Raw genomic sequence first — 26,284 nt, 5'->3', positions numbered from 1 at the left:
ATACACATTCACTGAATCATAGGTTGTTACAGAACAAATGTTTCGGCAAAATCCGTCCGTTTAGCTGTTTGGACTCTGGTACACAAGCCATATAGACCCGAAGTCATATCTGAGGCGAAGTTGGCGAAAGAGCTTTAAAAAGCTATCGAATACGCTTTCTGTGTTGCTGTAGCTCTTATTCGTATTTTGCGGGTCGCTAAGGTAAAACGTTTACCAACGTAGCGCATAAGGCGAGCTTTCGGCCCCTGATCGAGGTAGAGTTTCGCGGAAGAGCGAAAATGCTGCCCGTGATGAGAGAAAGCCGATGATGCCCAATTTCAAGGTCTTGGCCGGGTCATCTTAGGTCAACGCCCAAAAGTAGGAAAAATCTGTTCGCCTGCTAGAACTTAGTGAGCCGTAGCTGTTATCGGGGTCCCGAGTATGAGCTCGATGTTAGTCTTGAACAAAGATGATGACTCCATGCATTTTGGGTAGATCGGGTCGGGTCAGGTCACTGGTCAGGTCGACCAGCAGGCTTCCTGCCGGCCATCTAGAGTGGGTGACTGACAACCACCAACGATAGCTTCGTAACATGTTACATAACCATCATTTATCAAAACTACTTTAAACGGTTCAAACGGGCGCTAAACTCGAAATCAGCCCCAAAAAACACACTTGTAAGTGGAAGCAAATAAAACTCAAAAAAGTTAACCAAGGTCATCCATATTCGAATCAGGGCCAATTTGTTTCAGAATAGGTGTAAAATTCATTAACTCGAGGTCACTGGAAGTTTCGTTGCAATATACTCCTTTTTGCGCGTCTTTTTAGGAAAGCCCCAGAGGGATCCACCATCTGACCCCATTTCCCCTATGCAGGCAGGTCCGAGGTAGAGATTGCAATCCCGGAACGTTTTGCCAATCCCGGGATACCGAAAGTTTTTATTTCGGGATCCCGGGATCCCGGGATCCCGGTCTTGACGTCGTAAGAGTGATTTCCTAATGACATATTTTGCGTCTTTTAGCTTACCACAAACAAAGAGGCAACCAAAAGCCATCCTTCAACCATGTCATTTGCATTAAAAACGATTGAATTTGCGAAGAAAACGTTTCGATTTGATTAGCATTAGGTATTCCCAATTGGCCTTTATAAAACTTTGCGTGGACCAGTACGTTTACTAGACGGGTTCCGGTACAACCACGCCTCACTCACTCTTCGTCTACGCTACTCGTAGTTAGCGCGACAGTTTAAGCCATTGCTGGTAGGTCTGTCTACTTAAAAACTCGCAACCAGTGTACGCCAAATTTGGCAGCTCCCTATTTCACAATGTTTTCAAGACGTCCCTTGGTCACTTCACCTCCTTCCGGTTCCGCTTTCATCACTAATGTCTCTCATAATTTGCTCGAAAGTCGCTTTGAGAGCGCTTGAGAGTCACTGACTGGGAGAGCTCTACTCTACCGTCTTCAACGTCTGAATCAGTGAGCTCTGCCGTCACTTGCGTGACATCTGTGACATCTCTCTGCGACACGAGCTCAAAGACTGTCTTGATGACCTCTTTTATTCCGGTTACGGACGGGCAAGTCAGAATCGCTGAACGATCTGTGATCATGATAAAGATGTTGCAGCACTGATGCTACAACTTTTTTTTTTGGCGTTCGGGACCATTTTTCGTACATACAAATTTAAGCGGCTTAACCGCTGTGGGTGATACCCGGCAGCTACCAACACGGTCGATTGTGGACGGCCAATACGGGGTGCCAGCTAGATAGTTTATCTGCTTTATGTCACGCAGCACCACGAACAGTGTAAACAAGATTCGTGCAGCGGCTGCATTCTTTTTTTATGGTGAAAAAACTGATTTTTTCGGGATCCCGTGATTAGCGGAATTTCGGGATCGGGATCGGGATTAAAATCCCGCCGGGATCCCGGGATCCCGATCCCGGGATTGCAATCTCTAGTCCGAGGGTAGCAGGGCTGAGGCTAGCCAGGTACCTCGTAGTTACTGATACGTCATCCGACGAATCGACTGCAACCATTACTTTGACAATCAGACGAACGCTTGGGTCAGTTTTGACGCGCTCGCTCATTTGAGGGACAAAAAGGGACTAAAATCATATTGTCATGCTGATGTTCTAGCCCACAGCTTATTGACCTATAAGCAATAGGGACTAGGGAGCTCTTGAAGCGATTCTGAATCTGACGTTGTATTTGTTGATGTTGCTGACGCTAACTTCCCTGACATGATAGCTAAAAAAAAAAGCATATTCAGCATCGCCAAAAGTTGGGGGGGGGGGGGTGGTCGACCCCCCCGGTTCTGACGAGTGGGGGGGTCGCGACCCCCCGACCCCCCCCCCCCCGTCGGCGACGCCCCTGCACTGTTGACTGCAGATCTCCCCCATTTTGTTTCGTTTCCTTGCGCCAGCCGCCCCGCTAGCCGGCGCCAGGGGCGCCCCAGGCGCTGGTCACATGACCTGACCCAAGCCAGAGTCGGAGTCTGGTGTCGGGACTCCGGGCCGTAGCGGCGAAACGGCGCATTCCCGTTCAGGCAGCCGGTGGTGGAGACTGGAGAGGCTGCTGGTTAGGTGAGGTCCCGCTGATTTGATTATAGGCAAGCTCCATTCGGTTGCTTAGTTATAATTTCCTATTCAAAAAGTTAGATTTCGTGTCGAAAGGCATAATCTAATAATGGTTCACCTCTACCGCTCAAAAGTGTTTCTTATCCTTAACCCGCGACCGCCTGGGGGGGGGGGGGTCGGATCCGACCCCCCCTCCGTTTTTCTTGAATAACTCATGAACCACTTTCGCTATCTACTTGAAACTTAGCATACCTTCTCCCCCATCAATTTGACGTCTCCTGTGCAATTTTTAAGAAAAAAATTCCAATTTTTTTAGATATATCGATTTAAGTGATGTAACTACATGGCGTTTTTAGTCAAAAAGTGGTAAATGTTTAAAAAATCGCCAAAAATCAGGGTTTGAAGCAAATTGCAAATTAAGGACATGAAAAGACGCAGCTCAACGAGTTCTTGAACATGGCTATCTCGGATTTTCCATAAAATGCGTTTTTTACCCCTAAAAATTCAAAAAACTATATTTTTTGGAAAACAGCTAAGAAAATCCAAAATTTTGGGAATTTCCCAAAAACCGGAATATATGTTGTAGAGCTTTATTAGAACATTAAATGCCCCAAATTTCAACTTTCTATCTTCATTTTTTACCCCCAAATTGTAAAAAATAGCTCCAACATGCATATTGCATAGGGCATGGTGACGTCATAAGCATTTTCGTGAATTAGAGGCACTTCTGAACATCGCATGTAAAAACAAATGGCACCACTAGATTTCTGGGACAAAGCTCGTCTAGAAAAGTGCATTTTTATGTCAAAAATAAAAAGTTGAAAAATTGACTTTTTTCTTAGCCCTCGTTTAGTTATGTATAGTATAAACGATTTTTTATGCTTTCAATGCACACTTATCACCAGCACAGTGACTTGGGGTCACATATAACCATTATTACCATCGGATTCGGCGTGAAAAATAAGCCATAAAACATGTGTCGCACGCCCATGTAGCAGAAAGTGAAAACCGTGACCTTTCGTGACCTGACCTGACCTTGACCCGTGCTTAGTATGACCCCTATACGCACATGGTACCTTCATTAGGCCTTTGAGGTCATTTATGGTGAGTTTCGAGCAGCAGCTATCGATTCCGCTGTCCGTAAGCCGATTCATGCAAAACCCCTGAATTTGACCTTTGACCTGACCTTGACCCGAAAGTTGACCTCAATCTTAAAATCTTAAGAGTGCTTTGGGAAGGTCTCGTAGAGACCTTTCGAACGCCGCCTCGCGGGGCTCGATACGACCATTGGTTCTCGAGATAACAGGGGGGTCGGATCCGACCCCCCCCAGGCTGTCGTGGGTACGGAAATAGCCCAGGCGGTGCCGGGTTAAAAAGCTGACGCCCACTCAAGTTCCCAATGGTTACCGCTTGTTACCCTTCTAAAAGAAAATATCTTGGATGTCACCCTCACTAAACGGTTGAAAGAGCTGAGCTTGGTAACCGTGTTCTATGTAGAGCGCCTTTGATTCATCTTATAGTCTACCCACTGACCCTGCGTGGTCAGTGGGTAGGTGAATGTAATCGCGGCTACAGGCCTGAACGCGGGTAATTTAGAAACTTCTGGCCAAGGCTCGAGTGTATTTATTATTTTGATTAAACCCTGTTTATCTTGCACGATCTTGCTGCATAACATGGACATTGGACAAGTAACGAGGATTTTTCAATAAAATAACTTCACAATTGGCAACTGGCAACACAACACATACTTCACGTACACACATACACATCACACCAGTCTATGTCCTGAAAAGCTCGAGCGCAGACGCATTCATTTCGGGACATCACCATTTCACGCATACACAATTCCCGCAACAACGCTAGGCAGCAGGTTACCTGACACCCTAAGCACTTGCGCTAAAACTACAATAAATACACTAGGCACGCGAGCACGATTCCTAGCGAGACGTTTGCTCCGTGCCATCACGCTCCTATGGGCTACGGCTGTGGCACATGTTTGAACGGGCTGCTAGGAGCTCGGTAGCCCGGAGGCCCTGACTTCCACCTAACGGTCTTTGGCATCCCACACCGGATTGGCAGCACCGCGCCCGGGGAGGCTAATCCCGCGCTAGGCGACCGACTATTCCTCTACCAATTTGAGCATGGAGATCACGATGAGGCGGCTGTCGACAAGTCCTGACACCTCTTAGGGGCTGGCGCTGACAAGTGACACCGCCGGGGTTAGCACTGACACCACCAGCACTGTCGTCGACAACGCCAGGAGCTGACGCTGACAGTCTGTAGCCAGCGTAGTCGGCTATTCAGGTCAAGTCTGATCACAGTCCTGTCAGTAACTTTTCCCTCCACTCTTCAACCTCGTCTTCTTCGTGTATCGAAGAAAGAGTTGTTATCGTCGAGGTCGAAGAGGGAAGTGTCAGTTGTGCCCGCCTGTTTCGTGGAAGCTGCTGTTGTGGCCGTGGGACCCGAATCGAAGAAAGAGTTATTATCATCAGCGTCAAAAAGAGCAGAGTCTGGTTCTGAGTCTTCGCTAGAAGGATCACCTGCGCTGTCAGTATCTGAATCAAAGAAGGAATTATTGTCGTCGAGGCCTGCCGAGGAATCGTCATCGAGGTTTTCGTTTTCCAGTTTGAGCCCGTTCTGCCCGGCTGTTCCGCCGTCGCCGCCCAGCAGTTCCTGCAGCTCAGCTGCCGCAGCCGTCGGAGCCGATGGGGCCGACGGAGACTCTTCCTCAGCGCCCGGCTCTGACGACAGACCGAACAGCGCCAGTGTGTCGGCGTCGACATCGGCCAGAGGATCGGCAGCTCCGGACGAGCTGGGACTCGCTGGGCCGGCAGCCGGGACGGACGCCTCGCTGGCGGCGTTTCTGCCCGTGCCAACATCTTCCAGCATGTCGCTCATCCCGGCTGAAGTGAGACCAAACATGGCCAGGGTCTCTTCGTCGAGATCGGCAAGCGGGTCGTTGGCACTGCTCGATCCACCTGCGGCGGCTGGCGCTGCTGCAGCCGGTGCCGGCGTGGCCGCATCCGTGTCGCTGCCGCCAGACTCGCCCGTCAGACCGAAGAGAGCCAGGGTATCGGCATCAAGGCCAGCCAACGGGTCATTGGCACCACTGGAGCCTCCAGCTGCTGCGGCAGATGCCGGCGTGGTAGCGTCGGTGTCACTTCCACCCGACTCTCCAGTCAGACCGAACAGAGCCAATGTTTCGGCGTCGAGACCGGCCAGTGGGTTGTCGTCATCTGTCGCAGAGCTGTTCGAGCCGTCCACGCCGTCCAGGCCCAGCGAGGCCAAGGTCTCCGGGTCGATGTCATCCGTGTTGTTGAAGCTGCCGCTCGACGAGCTGTCGTCATCGTCAAACAACACGGAGAGGAGGGAGCCGAGGCCGCCACCGTCGTCTCCGCTGTCTGCGCCAAGGACAGAGTCCAGCAGACTGCTGAAGTCTGTACCGTTCGCCTTTGGCTCCGGGTCGGGGAACACGATGCCCGGGTCACGCGCGTACACGTCGCCGTTGATGGTATCGGCCAGGATCGAGTTGATGTCGACTTCGCGGATCTGCTTGGCGATGGCGTCACGGGCGTCGCGAGCCACCATTCGTGCCAGCAGCCGCTTGGTGGTGTCAGAGTTGATCTGTTTGTCAGCGAGATTGTTGGCAACCAGCTCCAGAGGGCCGAGACCGGCCAGCTTCACATCGATTTTCCTGAAGAGCACAGATAAAATGATGGGTCAGATACGAGTTGAACCACGTGCACGTTCCAGACATGAAAACGTGTTTTGAACGATCGCTAAGGATACGGTCAATGAAAGCCGCACTGATAAAAAACACTTCGACGAGCTAGATGAAATGCACTTTGGCTACCCTCTATAGAACGAAACGACAGTCGCAAGACACGAGGGTGTCTAAACAGGATTGCTGCTCTTACCCGATGTGCAGGACATCCAGTCCAGTCAGGTAGATATCCATGTATTCGGCGTCTAGCTGCACCTGAACTCGCAGCTTGATATGCGAGATGAAAGTCCACAGAGTGAACTTCACCGGTCGGTTGAGGACCACCAGCTGCGCCTTGTACGCCGCCTGGTGGCAGAGAGAGTAACGTTAGTTGCGGATAACACCCACTAGGTGACAGGGTGGCGCCACCGAGACCGGCAGTGGTCTCAGCGCACAGCAGCATATGTCGGCTCACGGCTCCTACACTCCGTAAAAGGAGGTGACTGCACCAAAATCAGCTTCCATTAGCATAACGGACCATACCCAGGGCAAGAAGAAATCTCCATGATAGAACGAACTACGGGCACCATCTTGAGGTTCGATGCAACCGACCATAATAGCGATATTTAAACGGTGATCGTCTCATTTTGGGTCAAGTTCATTTTATATACCTAAATGAAATCAAAGTACGAAACCGTTGAACCACTTAAAAACGCTTATCTCCAGCTTCCAACACCAGCAAGGGGTATAAGAGGTCATACCTTTAGATTGAAGACAACAGCCTCGATGGTGAAGGTAAAGTACTCCTTGTGGCGCGAGATGAGCGTGTCACCCACGCGCCGTAGGTTGTGGGCTCCGAACAGGTGGCCCTTGAACAGCTGGATACCCGTCCGCACCCACCACGTGAACAGAATCTGTGGCAAAGAAAGATTCAGAGTCAGATGGATCAACAATCACCCGGGCTAAATCAGGGGAAATCCAAAATTGGACAAACCAGTACCCAATTCAACAAGCCAATGCCAAACGAGACAGGCCCTGGGTTAAATGCGAGAAACATATGGTCAAGATTTCCAGAACCTGAGTTATGGAGGACAACGACACGAGTAAGACCTTTAGGTACTAATCATACGTGACAAGCCATAAAAGTTATGATCGAAAAGAGATATCAGATACAGCGAAGTAATTTAGAACACATCAGAGACCATCTCCAGCCGTAAAGCTCTCCTGAGGTATGGAGAACCAGGTGGCTCCGGTCCGGTTACCTTTTTGGTGGCCATGATGTCCTGTGCGGGCAGACCGATCCTCCTTCCGTACAGGAAGTGGGAGAGCCGGCGCATGACGCGGTCGACCAGGTGGTTGTTGGTGATGGTCGGGATGTAGTCCTTGTAGTAGGGACTACCCGAGTCATCATCGAACCTGCAAACGATAAGGAGACACACCAGACCTGGTCAGCGGCACGAAAATTTACATATGGTCGTAGCGAATAAGTAACTACGACAGGCATTCTCTCATTGGCACATCGAACATTCCGGTGATCACGATGGGAAGAGTTTTATTCCCGAGTTAGTCCAAAAAATCCCAAGAAAGCGCATTGGGGAGCTAATCCCGGCTCTAGCCATGATTATCAGCTACAGTGTTGCGCAACGTGAGAGCTTGAGAGATCTTCACTGCATTTCTGAGACCATGTCCTAGGTGACCTCTAAGTGAAAGTCGTGGGTGGGACTTACCCGAGGTAGATAGCAACGAAAGTCGGCAGGTAACTTCTCCACTGGAAATCTTTGAGGAATCTGTTTCCTTGCATGACCAGCGAGGGAAGACGTTCCTCACGGAATGCCTTGATGAAGTTTCTCAGGAAGTCACCTGACATGCCGTCGAGGAACTGTTGGGCAATCTCGCCGAAACCGGATTCCTCCAGGAAGCCTTCCAAGTTGATCTGTGTGCAACGTTCATTCAGGTTATAAGATTAAAAAGTTAATTACTGTTTACAATAAACACTGCCTTTAAAACGGCTCTTGTAAAAGTGGTGGTAAAAGCGGTCTTCATGATCCCTTGTCCCATCGGAACGGAAAGTTTCGTCAATCAGTAGATTGGCTGCTAAGCTTCCCTATAAAACACAGGCTCCTAACCTGTTGATGCTGTTTTTTATGTTTCTAACCCGTTACAACCACCCTAACCCTACTGACCGTAGTGTTCGCGATGGCCAGCGTGAAGTCTACCCGGGTGATATGCAGACGGTCATAGTAGAGTCGCGCCTGCATAATCACCTTGACGTCGACGTCGATCAGCTTCAGACTGGGGGCAGAACGGATGGCGTTGGTAAAGGCGATGTCGCACAACATCAACCGGAGACGAGGATGACGGCAACCATTGTCGAAAAAGAAGGGACAAATCGACATGATACTGCGGTGCACCCACGCCCTTGCATGCACCGTCGGAGATCTCGACTACTCTGTCGGACAATCTTAGCCATAAAAACTACGTCTCCTTCGTTCCAATATTTTACCCATCGCTAGCACGGAAATGGCAATCAGACGGGTACCGCTGCTTAGTAAGGGGCCCGGAACAAGTGCAACCGAACTCTGGGGTCTAGACACAGTAGCGGTCAGAGTGTCTTACGTGAGCGGTCCGGCGCCGGTGAGCGGGAACAGGCCGCTGAAGGAGCCGTCCAGGCTGTAGTTGGCGTCCAGGGTGACCAGCGGCAGCCGCAGGTCGGCCGCCACCGACAGGCCCGGCAGGTGGATGTCGATGTCCAGCAGCTGCAGGTCCTGCAGACCGCGCACCATGCCGTTCGTGATGTTACCCGCCAGCCTGAAACGGACCGGCGAGGGAGCTTTGTCAGTCAAGGATGCGGGAACTGACTGTAATTTGTAAATGTTATCTACGCCTGGCTAGGTGAAATATGTCATGTCAAGGCGAGAAGTGTCGAATTTGCAACCGACGACCGACTTTCGAGAACTACAGCAACTTTAGAGATCATCGATATATATCTACATCTTACAAAACGATAACTGAAGCTAAATTAAATACTTGCTGCTCTTGTGAAAATCATCCATCATCAACAGCAGCATTAATATCTAAACCACTCGGTCCAAGAAGACTCAGTCCCAGCCACTCACTCGACGACGTCCATGGTGAAGTTGACCGGCATGTCTGGGACGGCCAGCGGGTCGAGCGGGCCCACGCCGAACTGCGGCAGACCGTTGAGCGCCACCTGACGCAGCAGGTGGCGCCGGGACAGGATCGTGTGCCGAGAGAAGGCCGAGATCTCCTCCGGCGGTAGGATCCCGCGGATCAGCTCCGGATCCAGCGCTGAGGGTGCGGAGGACACGGGTCAGCGGATACTGTGGATACCACGGATACTGTGGTCAGCGGCTAAGCTCCGGGTCCAGCGCTGAGGGTACGGAGGACACGGGTCAGCGGATACTGTGGATACCACGGATGCTGCGGTCAGCGCCTAAGCTCCGGATCCAGGTTTGAGGGTACGGAGGACACACGTCAGCGGATACTGTGGATACCACGGATACTGCAGTCAGCGGCTAAGCTCTAGGTACAGCTATGACGGTACAGAGGGCGTGGTTTCAGCGGTACAGCGGATGCGATGGTCGCCGCGTGACAAATATGTAAGCATGACATAATATGATAAGTAGGCATATCGGTAAACATTACCTGGAACACATGGAACACGCGCTCATGAGCATGGCATAGTGCAACTGCACACGTGAGCACTGCATGGTGCAAGGTCGAGCGTGTGTGATCACTCATGGTGCACCACCTTTCCCATAGCCCGAACACGCAGCGCCTCAGTCCTTTGGCACGGGCCGAAGGCTCAGACAAGGACGACGTTCAAGATGCGAAGGATATCTCTAAATGTGACCCTAGATCCTGCGAAACGAGTAGGTACCCAAAACACGGATGCGATTAAACGGACCCCTTCATGCAAGTGTTTCGGCCACACACGTGACCCTGCAGACCCTGCAACACAGGTGTCCAACAGCAAATGTGACCTTGCAACACGAGTGACCTAGCCATATACATTACCCTAACCCTGCAACACAAGTGACCCGACAGCACACGTGACCCGGTCACACAGGATGACACTCTGTGAAACACTCAGGTTGGTCGTCTTGCCTCCTGCAGTGCCGTCTCCGATAGTCGGGTTATCCCCAAAACCGTCGGTCGTCTCCATCGTTACGTCGTTTGCATCAGCTTTGGAGCACAGGTTATGCAATATTAACAGGGCATATTGCTACTAAGAAAGGGATACTTGATCGGTTAACCCGCGCCCTGCTGGGGGGGGGGGGTGTTTGAACACCACCCCTTGTGGTTTTTGGTACACCTTATCGTACATCAATTCTACACATGTTGTGAAAATTTCAGACCAAGGTCATTCAAGGTCAGGTCACCAGGTCACTTGAAGTGACCTCACCTCATAAAAACTTTCAATGTCTGTCATAGCTACACCGAGTGACCGATCGCTTTGAAACTTTCAGCGATTGCTAAGAGCAATAGCATGTACAAAATGTTTATCTCACAATTTTGATATCGATGACCTAAGGTCAGGTCAATTTTGCGACCTCCCCATTTTAAGTCAATGGGAGAAAATTGAAATGCGCCTCTTTTGGATGAAAGACATTATAAACACTCCCAAACACCGAATTACAAGTGGTTTAGACACACTGAACTTAAAAATGGTGTCCGTGACCCTTGTTTATGCCCTGAGGTCATCTTAGGTCACGAATGGTATCTAACAGTTTTTCGCAAATAACTTTTGATAGAGGCATGCTAGAGCGATGAAAACGCCTTAGATGTGTTCAGCTCGACGATACGGATCGACTGATATGCAACATGACCCTTTCCGGTCAGGTCATGACCTTGACCTGAGGTCAAATTTTCAAGTTGACCTTTCAAGGTCAAGTTATAGTTCATTCGATGCGTCTTGACGAGAGGAACACGATGCCGGTAAAAGTAAGCTCGTACAAGGCTTGGGTCAAAAGTTATTGCAGAAAAACTGTTTTAAAAAAATCAGCTATTTTTGCAGTTTTTGCCCCCTGCAGGCAAAACCGTTGACGTTAGGTCAAATCTGAGAGAATTACTCAGAAAGGGCGTTAATAGGGCTATCGAATGCGCTTTTCCGCGGCGCTGTAGCTCTATTGGTTCCCGAGTTATGCGTTGGCTTCTTGGAAATTTTCGACATTCGACCTGGAAATCGGCGAAATTTTGCCTTCAATGACCTCTGGTGACCTGACCTTTGACCTGACCAAAAAATTGACCGAAGTGATTTCGTCATTATTTTTTACGCTCTTTCGAACGCCGCCTTCCGCGTATCGCTACGTGGCCCAGGAGCCGAGTTACAAGGGGGGGTGTTCAAACACCCCCCCCCCCAGCAGGGCGTGGAAATCCAGGACCCCCAGCAGGGCGCGGGTTAATTAGGATATATTGGGCCTTTTCTCTATCATGTAACCTATTTTCTATATTATGTAATTAGAGACGTCAACAGTGGATTAGACCGAATTGAGACAGCTTATCTTATTAGCCTGTTTGCTTAATTCTTAATTGCTCGTCTTTATTGTTTCGGCAACAGCGGATTATGCACACATAAAACAATATGACTGAATAAAATGCAAATTTGAAGACGGCAGGATCATCGTACAACAACTGGAGAGGCTTGGCACCTCTCGGAACGTATTACAGTTTCAATGCGGAAGTTTATTGGTTTTGCACATGAAGATATAGCTGCATTTGAAAATGAAATTAAGATTAGCTTAAAAGAAATTAAAATACCAAGGCACCTTTGGTGTATTGCTCTTTTGCTGCACGACCTATTCGATAAATTTTAGTTGATCGATGTATGTAGTTCAGTTACCTAATCTGAATTCATTCAGATTCCCACATATCTCGTCAAAGTCACCGATTTCGCTGGGTTGTAAAGAGACTAGGTATATCTGAGCCGCAAGCAAATAGCGAGCACCGAAACGGCTCCAACCGCGCTCTCACTGTTCTAATGGGGTTTATGTGTCGTGCGATATACTTGCTTACATTATCCTAAGTGATCGCTGCACTTATTCAATTTCAATGCAATACTTACGATTTATATTTCCACTGAACCTATCCTGATTCTGAAGAGAAGATCCGATCTCTCAGTTGGATTGTCGCGTGTCTGTGTGATATAAGGAACACACCATCTACTTTTAAAGTTTATGACTGTCGTGTTGCAAGGCCCGTGTTGGTATTGCTGAATGAAATGTTTTACGACCGGATTAACCAGATGCACAGCTGAGTGAAGGCCAAATTGCTCGGAAATTATCGCACACGTGCTTCCTACTTTCCACGTCCAAATCATTGCAGAGTCTGAGAGAACACAATAGCTCTGTCTGATGCAGAATTTGCTCTATGATTAGTCGGCGAAAGAGGTGATTGCGTTTACCCTTAGCATGCCTGCACAGAGCGAATGGTGCTCGCATACCGCCCAGAGCGGACACGAAGAGAAAGTGGTGCAGAGTGGCCGCCAGTCCTCTCTGCAAATCTGCCGCGCCCCGGAGGCCCTAGGTCATTACCATTCCTGGCGGTAGGCCGGCCCACGCGGCGCGAGCGGCGCACCACACTCCTGCTGGGACCTATAGTGATCGAGTGCCGGTGGGAAGTGCCACCTCAATCAGAGGTTCACAGTTGCCGGCACAGCGGGGTTGCGAAGGGCAGCAAAGGGCCGTGGTTGGTGACCCACCCGGGCTGCAGAGAGCATCCTAAAATGGCGCCGATACTGGTCTGTTCTCTGCATTGTGTATTCTCTGTATTAGTGTCTACAGCGACTGCTTCCTGTATAAGGGCGGCATCATTGCTAGCATGACGGCGGCTGATAGTTCCTGTTCTGCGGCTGAGCCCCGGCACGCACCAGCGACCACTCCTATCCCGACCATACCCGGTGACCCAGTCAGAGCGCCACACCGCTCTCCTCCGCAGCAGCGCGACCGACCGTTAACAGCGAATCACACCGCCAACGGCAGGGCTGTGAGCACGAGCTGCGCCGTCTCACCGCTCATCCGCAGCATCCGTGCGTCGGGTCGACCCGTTAGCTGAGTGCCCCGCTCGGCGGCCTCCACTGGCCTGGAATGTGCCAGTCTCCAGGGCGGGTCAGCCAGCCGTTTTGGGAGGACAGAGCAGGAGGGAGAGGACTGACGCCCTCATCTGGTCCTGTGACCTAGTTAGTTGTCGAAAGGTGTCTTCTTTTCTCCCCAGCTGCTTCGTTAGCTTTTCTACCTGAGCTACCAATCTGAACTGGGATGCCCTCTTCTGATCGACCCCTCTTCAAATTGACTAATCTGTCAGCCTTTCCCTCTGCCTGCTTTGCTCCCCGTCATTCAAACCCTTTATGTGCCGGAAGCTGCAGCTCCACGTGCCCCAGCCCTATGTGCCTGAAGCTCTGCGGTGCGCAGGCACTGACCGCCGGACCGCAGCGACCTGCACCAGCTGCCGGCTGCCGGCGGCTTCATTCAGCGTAGATGCGCGTCATGCTGGTCACGCTCTGGGCCGACTACCCGGTGCGCCGCCAGTGGCGCACTCGCCGTTCCGTGCTTCTATCCTCAGGATACTGAAATCCTTCTCCTCCACGCCGCAACCCCCTCCGGGCTGGACAGGCAACTTTATCTCATGCGGGCTGCTCCCTTGGAGCGGCACCGCTGCTCCCGAGGGAGCGCACCCCGTAGCCGGGTGCAGTGAGTGCCTTGGGGCTGGGTGGCCTGTCCACTGGACGGGCTCAGCCCCGGCGACTCACTAGGGTGCCTGCCCAGACCAATGTCTCCCCCTAATTCCTATCATCCTTCCGGCTCTGCAATGGTCTTGTCGACCGAAAGGGCCTAACCCAACAAAACAAACAAAACAAACAAACCAGTGGCGCGCGTGTGTGTGTGGGACCGCCGGTCTGAATGGACCCTGGCAGGAGCAGCACGCGTCGCCGCCCGCAGTCGCACCTGCTGAACGAGCCCCGTCGCCGCTGGGCTTTCAACAATAGACAGGTGTTGGATGTCTGTGATACTTCTCGATCAACAGATGTGGGTAAACTGAAAAGGATACCAAAGAAAGCCCGGGAGATACCGGTGAATGAGTTCATCAGAGACCCCAGGACGGCGACAGGAGAGACAGACGACAGGAGTGGATATTTTCGGACAATGTAGTGGATAATCACACGTCTGCTGATAAATATTCGTGGGTGTCAAAACTGGATATTCATGGAAGTGAAGTGGAGGTGTCTAAATATTCACGGAAGGTGAAGTTGGCATTCTTGGACGCCCCTGTTAATCAACAAAAATAACATTTTTACTGAAGACAATGGTGGAATTATTCACGGACAGTGGCTGCAGATATAATCCGACTCCTGTAGTGATATTCACGGTCAGTGACGGCGGTTACTCACGCGGCAGGTGAAGCGCGCCCTGACGCAGACTGAGACCCCGCAGTTTGGCGGAGACGCCGGGGTTCTGGACCACCAGCGCCACCATCACCAGCACCACGAGTGGCCTCATCAGACAGCTGCCGGCTGAGGGACAAACGGGAAACCAACGTTATAGATGGAGGGCCATAATACCCTCTCAGCAACTCGCCGTCTACTTTCAGCTACGAATATGCTTCATGCTAAAATAAGAACAGAACACTAGCCATGGAAACAGCACAAAAACGATATATAAGGGTTCCGCGCTACTACACACACACAAAAATACGGCATCTTCATTTTACGTATTAAAAGTTTCAATAACTTGGTTATGCGATTAAGCTGAGACGGTGCATTGAGACGTCACAACTGATTTTCATCGGGACAGAGTAGATTAACAACAAAATGTTAACTCCGAGTGGTGAACTGCGAATGGCACGTTGGCAGTTGGATAGCTGAGCATGGCTGAGCCTCCAAGTCATGCGAATGGCACGTTCATATAGAGAGAGCTCTCAGTTCTAGGGCAATGTGCCACGTTCCGTGGGAACTGTCATATGATCGTTCGGTACAAACACGCGTAGGAGAGTAACTGGACATTTTTAAAATGGCGAATATTTTCCCCCAGACGCTTGCCTGACCTTTTTTCATTCATCAATTTTCAAGCCGTTGTTCTGTTTCGACATCTCGACTGGCACGGTTTCGGGTATACATACAATGCTAGGCAATCAATTAAAAAAAGTACAAACCCACAGACAGTACGGTTGATTGTGTACGAAAATGCACTATCCTACTACCCTGGAGAAGCCCGTCTATCAGTCAGCAACCCTGGAGGTCACTGTCCCTCGTTCGTCGCCCTTCCATTACCAGCCAGTCCACGGTCCATCTTCCGCCCCCGGCGAGGGCACCTGTCGCGATTTGTCCTTGACAAGGCGCCAACTGCTCCAGCCCATTCACCTCCCTTCCTCACTCTCCCCCTCTTCCAGCGCCAGCCCGCTGCTGGAATCCCACCTGCCCTTCTGGAAGCCTAAGAGTCCAGTCCTTCCACCAGTGCGTTTCTAATCCGCAGAGCTTTCCCTTTCACCGCTAAATATGTTGACGCGCAGTGCGGGGCCATCGCAGGGGCATATCGGAGTGTGATCAGTCGTCTCGGGACAAGGCCGAAGCGCCTTCGAACCTGACTGGCGCCGACTCTCCGGGATGACGGAACCTCTCCCCGTGATGTTGTGGTGATTGGTGAGCCACCCGGGTGGGTCCGGCGACGGGCGGTCATTGTCCGTGGTGGTGAAGGCCTAATCCAGGCCCTGGGTGGCCGGACGAAAACATAGTAGCTAAGTGACGCGTCCGCTGCCTTCGAGGGAAGGCCAACGGATTAGCTAAAGTCGCGTAACGTCTGAATACCTTCTATGACCAGCCTGTTACTGAACGGCCTAATGATGATGAATTGATGAGGCCGCAAAACGGTGACAGGCAGCAGCTCCGTTTTAATGAGCGATACACGAGCAAACGGTCAAGTGGACAAAACGGGCGACCAACTGGGCACCACAGACGGCTAAACGGGACTAAACGGACTGCTCAACGGGTCAAGCAAACGGCTAAAGACAACAGCCAAACAGAAGGAGAATTCCGTCAAACAGGCATGATGGTTATACCGCGGATAATAAAAAAACGGCATAGCTTAAGTTGCTCGGCTTATGTCACCTGGATTGATAACGTTGACTGAGCTCCAAATAGACGTTCTCGAGGCATTGCTTCACTTCATCATTCATCTTTGTAACACTCAGTGAAGGGATGAATGAATTACTGCTCATCCGGTATTACGCAGCCACAATTAATGACAATAATTACTGGGCAATAATGACCTACATGTCAATTAAAAATTGTATAAGCATGCGTTAATGAAATTCAACTAAGAAAATGAGGTGGGTGGTTACGTAATAATCTGCTGCAGGAGCCGCACCAAACTGTGACGCTGAGGGTGCTCCATCCAGTGTAAGCACACGTGTGACGCCGGTTCTAACCCGGTTTCGGGCACCACCCACCACTTTCCAATATAATCGAGCCGGACGTCCGGCCGTGCTACATTATTGAAACCGCTTCCTTGGTTGTACTGGACTCGGGAGATTACAATAAGCCACGTTTTGAGCATTTTCGCACTGGATGCCCCACTACAGTTGGACGTCTTTACAATTTCTTTACGTCTTAACCCTCGCCCGCACATGCTATTTTCCCATCCTAGAACGCACATGGGGGGGGGGGGTTGCCACCCCCCGCGCCATTTCGTTCCTGTTGGAGATAGAGCTTAGCAGTAAAGACCAAAAAGATTCTTTGGGAAGAGACGAATCCAATGATACCCAGTTTTACCTTCTCAGGTCAGTCATTGACCTTCCAGGTCAGGTCAAACTAAAAAATATTGCTGTTTTGGGTCACCGTTGGACATCAAGTGCGCTGCTTATCAAATACCGATGACGATGCTGTTTTCTGGTGCCAAGCCAGCTAGAACCTCTTTGTCACACTACCCGACCAGAATTTTGCTGCTGAGGTCATTTCAGGTCAAGTTAGGTCAAGGTCAATTATATGTGTTTGTATGTCTGTGTGTGTCTGTGTGTATACTGATGTGTGCACCGATTGTTTTTGGGTCCATATTACATGAAATCATGATCTGAGAAGCTTTTACCAAAAATGCAGTCAAAAAACTTCACAAAAAGTAAATTCAGCTTGCCTAAAACGCAATTATCTTAGATGACCTAGGTTGACCTTGACCCTGACCTTGACCCCTGTACATCGTCGAACAACATGTTCCATGATAGGTGGGAGGTAAGACTGGCAAAAAAGGCCGAAATCAGGGTGTCAAAAGCTCACAATGGCCCATGGCAAGTGAAAGATGTTGATAATTGGCCATTTGGGTCATGACATGACCTGAAAAAACAAGGTCATATCTCCGAAACCAAAAATCACAGAAACTTGAAATTTTCAGTGGACATCAAGAAAGGATAGAGGAGCAGCTATACGAAAAATCAGCCTTCTAGCTCTAAAAATGTTGAGTGCAGAGCAGAAAGACTACCTGGGGGGGGGCGGGGGTGGCAACCATCCCCCCCCCCATGTGCGGGCGACGGTTAACGTCTTTAAGTTCTCGCCTCTCACGATACCTACATGGAAATTAATTAGAGTTCCGCATCTTCATAAGCCAAAAGTTGCGATCAAAATTGTTGTTTTAGGCTCAATAAATTAGATTTGAAAAATGGACATCAAAATTGACGTCGAATGACCAGGCATGGTAATCTTTGTGGCGACTGACATTACAAACGGCTCAAAAACAAACTTATTCATCATGTGCAGTGGACCTTACCTACGTATAACTTGCCACTTAGAGATACGGATACAGAAACTGAGATACGGAAAGCGAGATAAGATGGTTACGAATTACGATAAGCTGAGATAGAAAGAGAAGCAGAATTGATCGTTCAAGTACCTACAAACATATACATTATGCATACCAGTATAGCGCCTTTTGGGGCGACTAACGGAGCGAGCGAGGGGGTGAGTCTTGCACGTGCGAAATTTCGAGGGGGTACCTCCAACTGACTTGTGCACGGCACCCTACTGACCGGTTTCTAGCGATGTGCCAAATTTGAGCACAATCGGCCCAGCCGTTCTCGAGATCTGGGAGCGGCACCCTGCACGTGCGCACGTGCAAAATGGGTCCCAACTGACTTGTGCACGGCACCCTACTAACTGGTCCCTAACCGTGTACCAAATTTGAGCGCAATCGGTCGAGCCGTACTCGAGATCTGGAAACGACCCCTGCACGTGCGCACGTGCAGCAGCACCCCAACTCTGGCACATGGATATGCAGTGCCTAGTGGGTGCCTACCTACATGCCAACTTTCAGCGCAATCGGCCAAGTAATTACCGAGATATTGCAACAATTACAAAACTGACACCTCTTCGTTTTGCACGTGGCACGTGCATAAGGGGTCACCCAAATGCATCGGGAATAGTCCAATACTTGGTAGAAGGAATGAAGCTACCCTACAAAAATTACTCCGTGTAAATCGGTCAAGTGGTTGCTGAGATATAAGCCTCGCAAAAGCGTCCGCACGGCCGGCCGGCCGGCCGGCCGCTCATACTCAGAAATTTCCGTTAATCTAAGGAAAGACTACGCTCGCTTCGCTCGCTCCGTAATCACTGCACAGGATTGGACTATTGTCGTGTGGGCTCTTACCTGTCATTATACACCCAGCTCTCGACATTGTGGCAGCAGCGGGCAGACCGTAGACGGTAGTTTACAGACGGCAGACGGCAGGCGGTAGACTTCAGCAGCTGTATTGCCGGGTAGCCGGCAATGGCAGTGATAACAGCAGCGGCAGAGTCGGAGCCGAGCAGTGGCAGTGGCAGCGGCAGCGGTAGTAACAGTGCCGGGCAGACGGCAGATTACAGACGACAGCAGCACTGGCAGTGCCGGGCAGACGGCCGGGTCGGTGGAGCCGCGCTGTTCACCCGGATCGGTCGGCGACGGCAGACCGACGAGCCGGTGCCGTGTGACACATCACCGAGTCTGCGGCAGAGAATGGCGCACTGTGTTACACACACACCACAACTCGCGTCCTCTCACCGATGGCACTGTTAAGACCCACCCCAGACGGCGCGTCGTCTGTCACCTTCTGATGGGACGATTGGTGGCGAGACACGTGACCGGAGCGCTAAAACGGTCTGCAGTGGCCGTCCATTCAGCGGTCCCGTTACGCGACAGATTCGCCGCCCTTCCCCAAATGACTGACAGACGCGCGCCGTACCATCAGCACCTTCGCCTCAGCTCGTAACGATCGAAAACGGCGCGTTCCGTTTAGTGAAAAGAGGGCGAGTTTGGGAGAGGGCGAGTAGGGAGAGCGCGAGTTTGGGAGAGGGCGAGCGGGGCGGGGAGAGGGCGAGTGAGAAGAGCCGGGGAGACGGCGAGCCTGGTAACCGATTTACTGCAGGGCGACGGGCGATATCTAAAGCACCCGAGGCTGACAGGTCAGACTCGCTGGAGAGCTACCGGGCACCGATAGCCAGGCACGCAACTTGTCGCAAGAAAAACGATCGAAAAGACGGCTGCCGCGTGAGACGTGCAACGTTCGGCGGTGGCCTACACTTCGGGACGAAAATAAAAACAAGATTGCGTGCTCAGATGGGCGACCGAGTGTCAGGAGCCGGGATGCGGGGGTGGCTTTCGGCAGCGTTGGCTTTCACCGAGAGCTGCAGCTATCGGCGGGCAGGGGTCAGCGAGTCGGGTAGCGGACACCCAACGTAAAACAGTGTGTTGCACGATACAATCTTTCAGGATTGGTTTCTCTGCACGACTTTAGTTTTCTTTGGGGTTCCTACCGATGAAATACTTTTTGTTTTTCGTACTTTTGAAGGTTTTAGTATCGATATTATAATCAGTCTGATATTTTCACATTATTTTCTATGTAGAAAAAATAAACATTCATCAATATCGGGCTTTCGAATTCATATTGTCGCTCCCAACGCGCGTTTCGTGATCAAGGGCGGCCAAAACAGCTCTTATGACAACGGCCCAGGTGCTGTGCTGTCTCTCGTACATACAGGTTGTCTCTCGTACCACCTGTCGACCTTCACACGACTAGGGGTCGGAGATCAGCGCATACGCCTGGTTTGCTTTGTAAATGAAAGGAGAAAGTTCCTTTCTACCCAACTATTCATTTTCAGTCAAAAGTCGGCATCTTTATGTTGTTTGTGCGTGACAATGTGAGAATGTGTGAACCGGGGCTTTGGCTGATAATTGTGAAAATGGGTTGTTAAAAACAAAACACGTCGAAAACAAGCGATGAATAATGATGAACGTGCTGTCCGACCCATAGTGTTACGAAACTCAATTAAAAACTCCACCAAAGAACGCAGAGCTACAGGTAATCTTAACGGAGCATTCAGCTTAATGTAACATCAATTAAGAAAAAAAAACATGTAAACATCTACACCCAAATGCCAGAAATGCGATAGTCTCTAATTTGTATAATGCAGACGTCACCGCGCACGGCCCATTCCATCCGGATACCAGTCATACGTGCCTAGCCATCATGACTCTAAGCCAAGCTGCGGTCACACGGTCACGAGTTATCCGGTCGATCCTCAGTGAAAGTTCCCCCGAGAGCTGGTATGCACAATTAATCCACTGCGGCTCAGTGCGCCAGTTTCATTCCACCTTCCCGACTGCAATCCGCGTCACGAGGCATATGCGCGGGCGAGGCAAGCCCGTTGGAAGGAAGTTGCGTCACAGCTCCTGTACAGGCAGGAGAGGCGGGTTACTTGGCAGAAATGTTGAGAGTAAGTGGATTTGAAGCAGCTCGTCACCATGCCCAGGTCATAAAGGGAACGGATGAACTCGAAAGAAGTAGATTGGAAGTATTAGGTAATTCCAATGCCGATTACCCATCCTCCACATATCGGAGTTCATGGTCATTGGTCAATAGGAGAGCTGCGCCATCGTGGTACATTATCTTTGGAATCAAAACAGGTCATCCAGATCAGTCAGTCGGGTGCGACGTAGCACGTGACTTGACCAGTAAGGCGTAAAGTGGAACACGTGACATTGATGGCCGAATAGGTGGCGTAAAAGAAATGATATCCGTAGGCCGTACGGTGTACGATGTAACACATGGGCGTGGCTGTCAGTTGTATGCTGGGTGCTTCGTGTACTGTAACACGTGACTTGCTAATCCGGCGCCCTAACTACCGTGCCACGTGACCTAGCCAGCCGGGCGGCGCCGTGCATTTTATGTAACACGAGCTGTGCCTGCCGCGGCGCCAAGGCGTCACAGTCCGTCACGCGGCACCGTCACGTTACGGCACCATGGCACGAGTACGCAACACTGCCGGCGGATCTAACAACGGTGCCGGCCGCGGCGGCCCTTCCCTTCCCTCTCCCTATCGACACACTGGCCCTCTCTCAGCACGCGCATCTAGACCAAGTGCGTGTTTACTGGGCGGAGTGCTCATGAAATTTCACCAGCCCGGGAGAATTTCGGCATTGGAATTACAGGCGAGTGAGTTAGTGGCTATTTGCCGAGACTGGAGGTGGCTGGCCGTCCTCCGTGGGCGGCCGCCGCGGCTGACGCCCAGAATGGGGTCACGTGCGTCTCCGTCCGGCACCGGGGGCAGGTATGCGGCGCGTGGAGCCCACACGGCACGGGCGAACAGGATTTCCGACACGGCGCCCTCCGGCGGGGCGCGGAAGGGACACCACGCGCCGATACTCTGCAGAAGCGCCGCGGAAGATGGTGTGAATTGTGAAACGCACCTCTGTGCATTCCAATAGCGCTGCGAGCTGCATTCCGATAGCCTTGCATGCGACGTGCAGGTGCACATTTATCACACAGGGTTCGATCTTGGGTTCGATCATTACCTAACGTTATACCGGGCTCAAACCGGATGTAAAAGATAGTGGTTGTAGCTTCGACAGCGAAACTGACCCATAAAAATGTGAAAAAGACAGTCTTTATCGCAGACGCAGCTGAAGCAGGCCATAATAATGAATCGTGGGAGCGACAGCCACCAATTGAAAACAGAAAACCCAACTAGCTTGAAACCCAAACCGGCCACCTGAGGGCCTGTCGGAGCGACCACAGACTAGCTTGCTGGCGGACTTCCGTTACCAGTCTGGTAAATGGGTTACCAGACGCGTTGATTGGTTGATTATAGGATAGTCGTCACATCTTGTGAACCAAGTGCCAACCGGTACATTCCTGCCATTCCAAGCGATATGAAAGCGAAAGACCTCATGCCTTGTTCGAGTGACCGCTCAGAACTTGTCCGTCCTCCCGGCCACCTGGAGCGGTTTGATGTCACCCCACAAAGCCGCGGTGTCCGTTTCCCTGCCGCCGGAAGGTCGGTTGCCGAGTCCCGCCACTCCGACCTCCCGCACCTGCCGCGTCATCCCCCGCCGACGGCCTTGCGAAACCCGCCGCGGTCGGCCCTCCACCGGAACCGCGGCCCCCATACAGGTGCCGGGGTGTCGCCACGGCAGGACCAGTGCCGCGCCTGCCGGGACGGTTACCGACTGTAACGTCGGCTGGCTGGGAGAGATTAGCGGCAGGGACCGCCGAGTGACGGTCCGGCCCTGATCGGCGCCGGGTCATGCGGCGCCGGCCCTGAACCGGAGTCGTCTGCCCCGGCCGGTCAGTGAGGTGATCTCCGCCCGGGAGAAAGTTACGGATCCGGCAGCGGCGACCGGTGAGCCGGCGCGGTCGACGTCGTCGGTGCCGCTCGGACGGTGGCCATCGGTGGCCAGTGGAGCGCGCGCGGCAGCTGAGCGTCGGCCGACGACTGGCACACTGACACAGCCGGCCGAGCCGAGCCGAACTGGGACGACGACACAGCTGCCTATCACACAAATTAGGGCAAATTCCTGACGTGTTTTCTCAGCCAGGGGCGTGGTTAACGGACGTAGTGGATACTCAGGATCCGGTTCCGAACAGCGGACACTCATGAGTCTCATCAATCGCCGGACCTCGGTGATTCTCTTCGACGTAGAAAACGTTTGGCTGGTATGACACATTTGCTGGTAACGATGCATTTGACGGTTCTCATATTGTTGAGAAGCGGGGAGGTGACACGGTATTTATACATATATAGGCAATGTGAATGTCATCACCTCTCATTTCTTGCCGGAGCTCATCGCGCCTTAGCTGACCAGCATTCCTCCCAGGGGTCTTGTCCATCCGCTACGAAAGCATCACGCCGATGAAAGTGAGCGTGAGTTATGACACATCAGTCCTGCAAGAACGAATCTACATTTTTTATCTGACCTGAGCAGGCGACTCTCCGTCCAGCCAAAAAGATAAATATACAAATATACACCGTCCATCCGGGCTCTCGATCTGGTAGTGCGAGTGTTGCGCGATGGTGGGCGTGCAGCTGCGGTCACCGGGCGGCCTGTCCCCGATTTCACAGTCTCTGCGCAGCGCAGTGTCACTCCGCTCCTGCACGCTGCGCCGGTGGTCAGCAGCGGTCCGTTCCTAGTCGTACCCCGCCTTGTTGCTTCTCAGACTAGTCTGTCCCACGCGGCTGACTGGCTGATGTTCGCATCAACAGGCGACTGCTAACAATAATCCGTAACGGGCAGCCAAACATTCATATTACACAGTGGAGTGACATGTCAGTTTAGATCATGCAGCTTATGACATGAGAGGGATGATGTGCTTTGTTTCAGCACACCCTCAACTGTCTAAGTAAGTGTTCAGAGAACGGATTTGTTATCGCGCGCACGTCCATACGATAGCCTCAAATCACAGAGTTCTCCTGACCGACAAAGCTCATGAGATACAATGATACACTCTTGCACCGTCGAGACCCCGTGGAGATCCAATCCTACAGCGATGGAGGCAGATCTGGGGCTGCAGTGTTGGTACGTGACCCTGGTGACCTGCTTGTGCCGCTCGACTGGCCCCGGTGGCCCGTGACTGGCCCGGCCCAATCTGTTCCGGACGGGCGGCTCTGAGACTCTCAGATTCGGCACGGCACGCCTCCAACGGAACAGGCAGCTATTACAAGGGATTTATAGGTAGTTCACTGCCTTTAGGAAGGATTTTACCTAGTTCAAATCATTAAGAATCTCACCTTTTACGGGTAATTACTCCTAAGAGTTATTTTAACATATACTGCAATGGTTCATTTGGTGATTCTAATACAATGACGAATGCCAACTAGTAGGTCGCGTCGCTCTCCATCGACAAAACTCATTATTCAAATGCGTTCCTAATGTCAGAAGTTTAGTTCTTTATCCTTTGATTGAGTCATATCTGTGCATATTGCGAAAGATGGCAGCTACCTGGAAGCACCAAGGTGAGATGAGATAATTTTGAAAAGATGCGCTTTAAAAGATGAAACCTGGAGGACAGTTTGAACCTAAAAAATAAATTGCGAGCTGGCAGGGGACGCGGCGCCGCCCGGTGTTCGGGCCCAACTACGCACTGCAGTCTCCGAGAGGCGACGGCGCCGGGCTGGCCACGCGACGCCTTCAACTGACTCAGCCTCGCTCTGTCCTCTATAAATATGTTACCCTGTAATTTTTAACTTCACTTACTGCCCTGGCTGCATCATCGTGCTTTTTATTTCTGTAGTTCTTTTTTCTTTTAGCTGTTTCTCTAACTCAAAGCTTTGTTCTATATGATTCAACCACATTACCACTCATTCTTCTGCGATAAACAGACAGAAACAATGCCTAGCCTATAAGGTGACGATTACCAACTATAGCGTGATCTTGACCTTATAGCTCAAACGCAACTAACGGGCACATCGGTCTCTAAAAAGTTGTTCGCCTTGGTAGTCTTATGTCGACAGCCCGTTCTTCGGACACCTGAGTTGACATGGGCACTGGACAAAGTGCCCACGGCTCATGCCAGTGCAGCGAACAGTGAACATGACCAGTTCGACCATTCTGTGACCATTCGCTACCGACAAGTAATTTGAACTGCCATCTGTCACAAACTTTGATGGACATTCCAATTCGTTTGGCTTAAGCAGTTTGAGTCATTCAGACTTCACGTCTAATAAACTCGTATCGTGCACGCGCATTCATCACCAAATTAGAAAAAAGCTAATAGGAAGACGATTTAAAATGTCCTGCTTGTCTCTCTCAACATTGACAATATGCGACGAAGTTCATTTGCATTGCCGGTAAACTTGTTAAATATCATCTCAAAGCCACTTCAGTCCCGTCAAATGTCAAAGGTTATGCCATCGGAGTTATGTGGCTTCACTTTGTCATTAGCAGCAGTTTTTCACATTGAAGCTTGATAAAAAGTTGTCATGGAACGTTTATGAGCATTTGAAATGACTAATGCTCGTTGATGTGTGGCGGTTATTCTAATTAAGGTGACCTGGTAACCTGGCCTTAGAGGTCAATAAGGGATAGATATGAGTCAAAGTTTACTGAAAACAGGAGCACTGTGCACAATTGTTTTTAGATATTCAACAAAAACCTAGGCGTGTCGTTTCGAACATATTTTTAGAGCGCTATACTTGCTGAGTAAATGTTAAATGCGTATGCGTTGTTCAGTAGCGGCGACACACCCTCACTTAAGGGGGGGGGGGGGGGCACTGCCGATTTTTGGTCCCATTCTTTCCATGCAACGCCCATAGGGCTAATGTTAAAATGCCAAAATCAAAGGGGACACGGTGCCCCGGTGCCCTCCCCGTTCCGCCGCCTATGGCGTAGTTAATGGCATAATCACATTGATAGCACGATTTGTCAGTAAAAATTCACATAATGTTTGATTTTTTTAGTACCATAAAAATGGATCAGTTTTCAGACAGACGTGGCTGCTACGCGAATATCATACCGCTGACCTATAAAGACTTAAACGATTGGAAGAGCTAGAAAGAAATAACCACAACCTGGATCATGCTGTACTGACCAGCTGTTTCTCGCATAAACTATTCTATGAATGAACGACAGACCACAGCCATATGGCCATTGGTAGAGTGTCACACGCTCATTAGTACGACCAGTCTATGCGAGAATTCCTCACCGGATGGTATACACACAATACTACCGGTGAAAGTAGATACAGACGCGCAGCTGACCACAGCAGATGGTACCGCGACCTA

The 26,284-nt window shown here is 50.9% G+C and overlaps 1 protein-coding gene across 1 annotated transcript in view; it reads right to left on the bottom strand.

Moving 5' to 3' along the window:
* Nucleotides 1-4,152: 4,152 nt before the first annotated feature.
* The window catches only part of LOC122364161, a 50,765-nt gene continuing 28,633 nt past the window's right edge, over nt 4,153-26,284 (bottom strand). The window contains exons 2-11 of the mRNA XM_043334305.1: nt 18,900-19,232; nt 14,663-14,785; nt 9,372-9,564; nt 8,872-9,063; nt 8,439-8,547; nt 7,983-8,188; nt 7,518-7,671; nt 7,017-7,169; nt 6,470-6,621; nt 4,153-6,246 (exon numbers count right to left, since the gene is read on the bottom strand). Coding sequence (XP_043190240.1) covers nt 4,902-6,246; nt 6,470-6,621; nt 7,017-7,169; nt 7,518-7,671; nt 7,983-8,188; nt 8,439-8,547; nt 8,872-9,063; nt 9,372-9,564; nt 14,663-14,785; nt 18,900-18,927 — 2,655 coding nt within the window. The 5' untranslated portion in view covers nt 18,928-19,232 and the 3' untranslated portion in view covers nt 4,153-4,901. The remainder of the gene's footprint in view (nt 6,247-6,469; nt 6,622-7,016; nt 7,170-7,517; nt 7,672-7,982; nt 8,189-8,438; nt 8,548-8,871; nt 9,064-9,371; nt 9,565-14,662; nt 14,786-18,899; nt 19,233-26,284) is intronic.

This window comes from Amphibalanus amphitrite, unplaced genomic scaffold (genome assembly GCF_019059575.1).
Source record: "Amphibalanus amphitrite isolate SeventyFive unplaced genomic scaffold, NRLGWU_Aamphi_draft 000027F_arrow, whole genome shotgun sequence".
NCBI lineage: Eukaryota > Metazoa > Arthropoda > Thecostraca > Balanomorpha > Balanidae > Amphibalanus > Amphibalanus amphitrite.
Note: the sequence above shows the minus strand (reverse complement) of the source record. Positions and strands in the feature narration are given on the sequence as shown.